This window comes from Cuculus canorus, chromosome 1 (genome assembly GCF_017976375.1).
Source record: "Cuculus canorus isolate bCucCan1 chromosome 1, bCucCan1.pri, whole genome shotgun sequence".
Classification (NCBI taxonomy): domain Eukaryota; kingdom Metazoa; phylum Chordata; class Aves; order Cuculiformes; family Cuculidae; genus Cuculus; species Cuculus canorus.
Window position 1 is genome coordinate 182,241,599 of NC_071401.1, and position 10,049 is coordinate 182,251,647.

A 10,049-nucleotide genomic window follows, 5' to 3' on the forward strand; every position below is an offset into this window, starting at 1 on the left:
TTTATAAGCCTATGTAAGTAAACATTAGGTGAGAATAATACAGCGAAAATCCACTTATTGGGAGTCTCTCCTTCACAGTACATTCTCGCTGATATTACACAGAAATCCTTGGCAACTGACAGTATCTCCCCACCCTATTATAATCACCCTAATTATAACAACACCTCTTAGAGTATTCTGCTTGCTTTACTCAGAGGGATGCTGAGCTGTGGAGGGTGGAGTGTCAGGAGATTTAGGAATGACTAAGTCACGCAGAATAGCTCAGCATTCTCTTTTTAGATGCAGAGCTAATCGTTCTTGTCAAAGATTAGAAGCGAGGGACTCTTTAACAGCATATGCAGACAGTCGTGTTCTGCTCTGGACAGTTATGGGAAACTCTTTTCACTGCAAAATCTCTTGGGTTTGAGTATGGAAGGGTTTTAACATACTGTGACAGACACAGGTCAGCTAGAGGAGTTTTGCATACCTGTCCACACAGGTATTTTTAATTGTGTGTGTTCTTTAAAGGAGAGTCAGCTGGAATTGTATCACAACACTGAGATCTAATAGGCTATCTGAATTCAAAATATCAATCACAAAACTTTTGCCATGACTGGATAACAGACCAGAACAAGTTTGAGCCTGTGCAAAAAAAAAAAAAAGTGCAAAAAAACTGAGCAGAAGAAATCTTAGGCTTATAAAGTCCGTAATCTGGTATTTCCCAATCTTAAATTTAAACTTAAATCAAATAGAAGTGGCAAATTATTTGCGGTTTCCTTTTTAAACTGAATTAATTAGCAGACCCAAAAATAAGACATATTTTTGGTTCATAGTATTTTAACTTCAACTTTTACAAATTCTTGCTGTTGGTTTTGGAAACCACTCCACTCTAGATAAAAACAGTCAAGGATATTGTCCTGTCATGTTGCTGGACTACTCTGTTTTTATGTTGCCTGCAAGTATGATGAAATAAGAGGTGGTCACTGAAGCAAAGGAAGTAGACAAAATGGAAGAATAATGTTTTGTGTATATAAATAGTCACAAGATTTGAATATATGGGAAGCCTTGAGGTCGGTCCTGTATGAGAAACAAAATGTTTTGAAGTTTACATTAATCATGACTATATGGATTGAATGAGTGAAGCAGACTTTTTCCAATGCAGCCAAATTTTCACCTTGAATCTGAGCCACCGTAAAAGTTTAAGGGATATGTTCTGCCACTAAAATACTCATTATCTTCTTCCTTCGTTGATCCTTTTAGTCTTCTCAGTGCTGCTTTCTCCAAAGTCCAGTGAGCATTTTTTCATACCAGAGTTGAGAAAATATCTGTATTCTTTTTTTTTAATACTAACAAAAACCTTCAAAATTCACTATTAATTTAAATTTCAGCGTTTAACACATGGAAAGTTGCTTTATTGTTATACAGAGAATTCTAAAGTTCTGAATTTAAAGCATATGTTTATATGTCCTATTTTTAAGATAACTTTCTTGGTGCTGCAGCGTAAACCCTTTACTGTTACAAAGGCTGTAGTTTTACTGGTGTGTAATCATGCTTCTGCAAGGCCAGTCTCACCGCTGCTCCCAGGTGCATATTTCTGTGCTCTCTGTATCAACATTAGCTGACATGCAGCCATGTGGCTGTCAGTGACCTGCATAAAAAACCCAGATATTTTATTTGTAGGTTGGTTCTCTGGCATTAGTTGTTGCACAGCTGCATTGTAGTTAGTGCTGACAGAAGGAAGGCAAAAGTACCATGTACATAGTACTAGAATAAACCAGAAATATGATCTTTAGATGAGAATTATTTGGCAGTGAGATGATCAACACAACAACAATGCTGGCCTTAGATGTTACAGATGTTCTATTTGTTTCCTTCTTCAAAAGCATCTTTGAGTGTCTCTGACTGTTTGATCCAGATAAGAATGTTAATTTGGTTTTGGTTGGTGTTTGGGATTTTTTTATGGATAATGCACCTCCCTTCCCATCTTTTTTTTTCTACAGCATTTCATGAAGTTTCAGTTTACCCTAAGAAGGAGCTTCCCTTCTTCATCCTCTTCACTGCCGGATTATGTTCTTTCACAGCCATGCTAGCCCTCCTGACACATCAGTTCCCAGAGCTTATGGGGGTCTTTGCAAAAGCTGTGAGTATTCTCTACTGCTGCTCTCTTCTAGTGAATAAAGATACAGATGCAGGAAGAGCTGAGCTAGATATTACTGGGTGTTAAATATCTGCATATTCAGCAGTATAAGTAAAACAGTATAAGAGACGTCTCAGCCGGGGGACAATTGAACAACTGTTAAGGGAGCTAATCAGTAACACACACTACTATATGTCTTCTCTAATTTATATGGCTCTTTTGTTAGGCTAGATCTCTTGTGATTTTGCCAAGAAAGGTTCGGTTGGAGAAGGAAGTATCTGTATTTTCATATGCTGTCCAATAAAATAAAGTAGTAATGGTTTGCAGAACCTCTCCATTTTGTGCAGAGTTGTAATGACTGTGCCATGCTTTCCAGTGCAATAGAAACTCTTCGTCTGAGCAGAAGTAGAGGGTACCATTAACCAGAGCAAATATCTGCGTTCTTTCCCCAAACTGCCATGAAGGAAGTAGTCTCAGTATTTTCCTTATAACTTTTCTTAACTGCATCCATGGAAGTCTATGTTAATTCTGCTTTTTTAATCCACCAAGTATTAATAAATGCTGGAGGATGAGAGAGAAAGGCCATGAATTACGCTAAACCACACTTTTTTTCTTTGCAAAACCAAGAACATCACTGCTGCAGTGTGTGAGGATATGAAAGATCTACTTACAGAAGAGTTCTAGGATAATAAAAAACTATCTCCTCCAAGAAATCATCTGTTATATCCTCTATTGTAGTATATTTTCTCAAATAGATTTGTCTCTCTTGAGGGTCTTATGTTTCCAAAATAACCTCCTGGCCTTGTGTTTAATGTCTTTGGTGCTCTTGATTGAGGGGGTGGGTGGAGGAGGCAAGGCTGAAAGTCTTTGACAAATTTTGAATTTTAAGTACTTTCTCAAACTCCTTTGCAAATGGCAAGAGACCCCCTTTGTAGGTGAACCAGGTCTTCTACCACCCAGGCTTGTGAGTGATAGAGGTGTACAGCAACAGTTTTTGCATCAAAAATATTTATTCATTAGCACTAGAAAATGGAAAATTAGATGAGCTATAGCAAAAGATACCATTTTATCAGCAAAATGTGCTGAAACGTAGCTGAAACGTTACTACTTTCTCTTGTTTCTTGAGTATATATGTAGGCACCTGGAGGACAGTAAGTGTGTAACTCAGGCATATGATCTTAAACTTATTTCTAGGGCTCTTTTTCTTTTTTTTTTGTTTTGTTTTCTTTTCTTTTTTCCTTAAATCACTGAAATGCGTGACCCTTGTTTGGAGTCTCTCTTAATATAATCTGCAGTTTTCTGATACTGTCACAGTTAATGACCCCAGATCTGTCCTCATTAGCATTGTTCCTGTGCTTGTCAGCCTTGTTTGCTGAACAAAGAATATGTCTTCAGCTGGCAGCATGGTGAGACTTTGTACTTAGTGCTCCTGCTACAGGTAGTGAGCTACTGGGACTGGAGAAAATGGGTAGTATGTTTGCATGGGCTTAACTCACCTGGCTTTCTTTGCTGAGTGCAAACAAGCAGAGATATCAGAAGTTGCGCTGGTGGTGTGTTAGTAATCATTTCTCTGTGGTTTGGAACTTGCAGGTTCCAAAGTCATTTGGGGATTAGAGTCAGACCAGAAAGATCTACTTCCATGATGAGTCAGTGAAGCTGCCATTGGAGTTAACAGAACAGATACCCGAAGACTCTGTGTGGTTATTAAGTTCTGTATATTGGAACAAGTAAAGCTTCTAGTTAGTAAAATTAGCACAAACAATAGAATTGAAATGTGGGCTGTATTACATGCATGAATTTGGCAAGATTAGCCAAGATCTCTGAACCTGTATGGATGCAGTTAGAATGCCACATAGCATGTTTTATAGCTTTAGCTACATCTTAATCTTCATAAACTACCACATGCAGCAGCTGAGTTTTTGTTGTACACAACAAGGGCAAAGTTTAAGCCTGTGACATTTGTTTAGTAGCTCATAGAAAGGCTTTGGTTCAGAAGGCTCATTTGGTTGTTTCTTCTGGGAAAAGTAATGCAGGTGTGTGACATTGAAGAAAATTGTGGCAGACATCTCTTGGAAATGCAGCTATATCAGAAGAGAGTGGAAGAGGTTGGCCAGCTCTGGCTTTTCTCTTTCAGTTTTAGGGAAGATCATTTCATAAATAACTAATTCCATAAATAGCCAAAGATGGAACGTGCTGATTGTTGCTGTGGTTATGTGAATTGAATTACTTGTTCTTGTATGGTTGGTACTTGTTGTGATGTGGCATATGGCATTGTGAAACTGTGTGCATATGCTTTAATTTTAATAGGTTGAAACTATTCCTTCTCTAATGCCTGCCAATCCCAAAAGCATAGAACCAGACTTAATATCACCATCATGACTCACGTTTATGTTACTGCAAGGTGAAGTTTACTGTATTTCAGATAAACCGAATAGATTAGCATGATTGGTTGTTGGGAACGGGGTTTGACCTGTCCTTCAGGTAGCAACTTGTACATTTTCCATAGCCCATTTACCCAGACCCTGGGTTCTTCAAGGCAGAAAAATCCCCTGAGGGCCTCCTCCATGGGTGAGACTGTCGAAGGTGGCCTGTGCCTCTGTGACAGTCCCTGCAGCCAGCATTCCCCACTGGGTGCAGAAGTTAAAGCTATTTTTCTCTTCTGGGTAGTTCAACATAGGATGGAATTCACTGAACTCCATCAGTGCACCCACGTTTTACAGCCAGAACCTGCTTTGAACGCTGCCTGCCAGCTCAGCTGCATCCAGCCAATTCTGTAATGTTGTACCTGGAAGTAAGCTTGACTTTTCCCATAATGAAACTGGAAGAAGTCTTCTTTGTTCTGTCAGACTGAATATAATTAACTTTAAAATGACAGTAGATCTTAGTGTTTTCACTCAGTTCAGAAGCGTGTTCATAGCTTGTGGTTTTAATTTTTGCTGGACTTGCTATAACAAAAGGCTTTTGATGGTCACTTAAGATATGAATACAAAGAGAACAAATTTCTGATTGCATGGCTTGGATAGAATTGTCAGTGCACTGTAGATATTATGAAATTTTTCTCATTGCCATGCAGAAATGTAACAATATCTGGGAAATTGTTAAAAAATATGTAAATGCAGATCCTTTTGTAGGGTGGTAGCAATAAAAAGGTACCTGAAATAAAGCTTAGAGTTCTGTTAACAAGGAAGTCACTGTATAATTTGAGTCAACAGTTGTGTCTAGAAGTGCTAATGCTAGATAAATTTTTAAGATGAATGGAACTTCAGAAAGAGTAATTTTTTTGGTGATTTGATTCTTTTGTTCACCTGAGAACACTGATATGGTCTGTTTCAGTATTTCCTGTATGATGGATGAGACCTCAGTTCAGCAAGCAGGTTTGCCCAGGGAGATTTTTCATTTGCTCAGACCTCTATGAGTGGTGAGGTAGGGAACACATAGCTGAAATCACAGGGACTAAGCAATAAATAGTCAATTCTTCCACATGAACACCAGCCACACAGTGGAAAAGCTTACAAAGATAATTTTGCATATCTGTTTAATTCAAATGACACTGTTCGGAAGGTGCTCTGAGAAAACTGCTTTCTGCCAGGTTTGAAATAGCCAGGTTGATAGTTTTCTTTTAAAATACAAAATAATAATAGCAAATTTTTACAGGTTTCCCATCACCAGTTCTACCACCTTGAATTCTTACTCTACTGCTGGCACTGCATTTCCATGTGGTAAAAAACAGTCAATATCAAAGGGAAAGGAAAAAAAGAATAAAAATAAAACAATGTGCCATGCAGACTAAACCTTCCTGCCTGCTGCCATGTAGCAAGCTGGATAGGCATCTGCCAGTGGTGTCTGAGGACAGGAGCACCACGAGCTTTCTTAGGGCCAAATAGTGCCAACATGAATGTTGTTTACATGCCTTGTACAAGAGAGCAGTTGACATCCTGATCCTCTTGCTGTCAGCAGTGGTTTTGCTTGGACTTAAGTGAAGCCAGGCATTGGTATCCTTGGATTTAAATGTGTTTTGTAGACCAGTGAATTTTCTAGGTGAAGAAAAACTTCAATCACTTTAAGCTACAGATTATTTGCTGAGTGTGTTATAAGATACAATTGACTACTTCAGCAACAAAATTCATATGAACTGCAACAAAACTTACTGTCAGGCAGATTAGTCTTGTTTCATTGATTTAACAAGTATGTGATTTGCACTGGATACAAAGCTGATTTTTCTCTAAGTAGATATGGTGGTCGAAGCATACCGCATAGATCAAATGCTATTCAAAGAGCCAAAAATATCCTCTAGTGAGCCTGTTACATTGGGCAAAATTTAAGGCAGGTATTTATTTTAACAGTTCACAGCTTAACCAGGGGGAATGTTTCTATTTGGGCTAAGCCACTTGAAGTAGTAATAGCAAACTGTAAGGTTAGGTAGGTCAGCATTATATTAATTCAGCTGTGAGTCCTGTTATACAGTTTGGCCTTTAGCACTACAACTGAAATACTCCGTTCAGCCTCAGTTAGAAGAAGCTTTTGTTTCAGCTTGTGCTTATGACGAAACTGATGGTGTGGTGATGGTGTTACCTGGTTTTCCTGTGATGCACAAGTTGCCCATGATGTGTCTGTATTGTATGCAAACATGTCTAAGAGGAAAAAAAGAGTCTGATGGCTTACAATTGCATTTAAGATGCATAAACATTGTAAACATAACACATTTTTACAGTTAAAGTCTGCAAGAGCCCATTTTGGTAAAGAGTGAAACTGCAGATATTTTTTTTGTTTGATATTGTGAAATGGTTGTACTGTCTGGCTGTTGGATATAGAAATTATGAATACATTTGCCATATAAAGCTGTGCTTCACCAGCACGCAGACCTGTAACAGTTTTTGAAATTGCGTTTTCATAGTTAATTTAGATACTTAGGAGCCTAAGTTAGAGACCAAGGACATATCTGTATTAAGTAATAAAATATTGTTCTGGCTCCAAAGGCAAGTGGCACATCACAGTTCGCTTCTGTATCTCTAACCTCTCCTCCCTTCAGAGGCAGGATGGATCCATCCTCGCTGGCTCCTGGGAACTGTTCCTGTCCTGCGCTAGCCCCAAACTCTGCCTGGGCTCCTTTGACGAGAAACTAACTGTCACAGGCCAGAGCTGTGTCAGGAGCTGTGGTAGCAGTTCAGAACTGTGGCTGGGTTAGGACAGCACCCTGCACTGTGCCACAGTTCTCCTTGCTTTACGGGAGAAGACAAAGCCCAGCCACGCTCTGCAGCTTGGCGCCAGAGACATTTTCATAGGACAGTTCTGGTCTTGGGATGTGTAGAATTACTCTCAGGTAGTGCTTAGTTCTCTTCAATGATTGCAGGGGGACCAGACTCCCATGACTGCCTCCATTAAATACCTAAAGATATATGGGACAAATTCAGAACATGAAAAGGGATATACATGTGTTTATATCTAATTGTGTTTATAAAGTCTGATGCTCTCTTTTATCAAGAGAGTCTTTGGGGCAAAAAGTTAACACATCTGGATCCAGATTTACTTTAATGCTGACCTGCCAAGCAGATCTCATATACACAGCGATGCAGTTAAGCCAAGTTTATATGTTTTGTGCTGAATACAGAGCAGTAACTGAAATGCAAACCTCTTGTAGCATTTTGCCAGTCAGTTTTAAACGGAACTGTCTATTTTTAGCAAAGTGACATCAGCATAAATGGTTAGAAGCCACTGGATTCACAGTCTTGAGGTGGATATTATTGTACTCTGTTATACACATATTGTGCCCCAAAGTAGCTGTACGTAATGTGTGCGGTTGATGTAAAGCGCAGTTAATATGTATTTTCCAGAATTTTGGGAGTGCTTTGTGTGTCTGGGTTCAGAGACGTGTAACTGACAACTGACAGTATTTTGTTTCATGTAATAAAATGATCTCTATTCACTTGATTTTTGTCACATATGCCCATCCTAACATTAATCTATTGAAACGTCTTTCAACACTGCTGTGGTCTGTAACAGAGAGAGGAGGTTAAGATAAATTCTAGTTAGTGATGCCTCAGTGTATACAGCAGATCTATAGATTAACCAGAACTGTTTTAAATCTGAATCTAACAACACACTTTTTGTCTCTTGAGAGGTGGTCTGACAGATTCTGCAGTTATGAAAAAGCCTCCCCTTCTGTAGGTTTGGGGTTGAGCTTTTAGTGGTTTCAATATGAGCCTGAATCTAGGATGTAAGCTGTGTGAAAACTTTCGTAGTTCATCACCTTGGTCTTCATTAAAAATGGGGCTTTTCTGGAAAATCCAGAAGTTGTATATATGCAAGGCTCAGAATTTGGCAGGAAGGCTTTATACATGAACGATATAATTTTTATCATGCTGAGGGTTTTATAGAGGCCCACAGCAAGAGTTTCTTGTCTTCTTGGGCAGCTTCTTCTTGAGGTGTATTCGTTCTTGGATCTTGATCTGAGTGTGTATCTGTCTGATTTCTTTGCAGTTTCTCAGCACCCTCTTCGCCCCTTTAAATTTTGTGATGGAAAAAGTAGAAAGTATCCTGCCCTCCAGTCTGTGGCACCAGCTGACGAGGATCTGAGGGAACACGCCCACTGACTGTCATGACATCATCTGTGCCAACTTTTTGTTGACCACAAGAAAGCATGATAAAAAAGGGAAGCAGTTCTAAGACTTAAAAACTCTTCATGGATTGTCTGTTCTCATATAAAAACGGTTTTGTTGTACAAAATACATTGATGTTAGGTTCTATTATATTTTGCCTTCAGAAAAGAAAAACTTAAAAATAAACTTTTGTGTATTGCAGCATTGCTGTCTTTTGGCTTCTTCTTCAAAGCTCAGTACGCTGTGTTCTTAAACATGCATAATGTATCTGCTTCATCACAGCAAGAGCTTGGCTTTCGGTTCAGATAATGAGAAAGCACTAATAACTTTATGATTAAGCAGTGGTATTGCTGTCTTTACTTACAGAGTTCAAGTAGGGGGAAGCCCTTACTGGAAGTCTAGGCGAGGCTTCTGGAGAGTTAAAGCTCTTGTTTAAAGCAGATTTAGGCTCTCCAGGCAGTTTGGATGGCACATGGGGCTTCTGATTCCCATCCCTGCACAAAGGTTGGTTTTATCCTCATTTGAATTTTCAAAAAGGCCACGCGTGTTACAGCTTTTATTCACACTGCAGTTATTTCAAGTATCATCAGAAGTGCTGTGCTTTGTTCTCTGCCTACAGAACAAAGCTAAGTAGTGGCAGAGAATTGAAGACAGATTTACCCGTAGTGAGTGATTACTGCATTCGTGCTCTTATGCATTTCTTGCTGAGTTTTCATTGCATCACTACTACTTTTCAACTTTTTCCTGTACAGATTAAATATCAGCGTTATAAACTGTTGCTGGAGACGAGAAGCTCATTAGCAGAGTTGGTGTTAGCTCATGCACAATTAATAGAGAGGTTGCTGTTTTGTCATTAGTGCTTACCTTACCCTTGGGCCATGAGAGGTTTAGACGAAGTGTTCATTTATAACTTAGCCACTGTAGCTGGCTTCCCACAGACACCTCTGCCAATGCACGAGGCCAGCTCTAAGACCAAGAATTTAAACTGGAAATTGAAGCAAGTAGTCCTGATTGGCAAGAATTGAAAGTGTATCCCTATAGATGCCTCAATAATTTTTTTTTCCAACATAAACCCAGTGCAATGGATCAAAAATGCCACTTTGCCAGTTCAATGCTGCCTTTTTTCTAAAAATGCTGAGCACCTTGAGGGACTGTGATCAGCAGCAGGTAAGTTTGTTTGTTTATCAGTGAGGAGATGAGTGAGAAAAGATAAAACTCCCGTTATTGGAGTTGGTATGAGAGGAGAGTGTTTCTTAACAGCAGGGGATGCATTACATTGTTTTTTCCTCCTCTTGATCACAGATGCACTAGTCTGTGTAGAAGAAAGATTTTTGTCC

The 10,049-nt window shown here is 39.1% G+C and overlaps 1 protein-coding gene across 5 annotated transcripts in view; it reads left to right on the forward strand.

The window, feature by feature from the left end:
- ST7 (suppression of tumorigenicity 7) overlaps positions 1-8,904 on the forward strand; it is a 151,866-nt gene extending 142,962 nt beyond the window's left edge. For 2 of the 5 annotated variants that reach the window (XM_054077373.1, XM_054077381.1), the window contains exons 14-15: positions 1,980-2,119; positions 8,594-8,904. In XM_054077373.1, the coding sequence (XP_053933348.1) occupies positions 1,980-2,119; positions 8,594-8,689 (236 nt within the window). In that variant the 3' untranslated portion in view covers positions 8,690-8,904. Of the gene's footprint in view, positions 1-1,979; positions 2,120-8,593 lie in introns of those variants that run through there. The other 3 variants (XM_054077391.1, XM_054077397.1, XR_008451826.1) reach the window with 2 other exon arrangements.
- Positions 8,905-10,049: the final 1,145 nt, after the last annotated feature.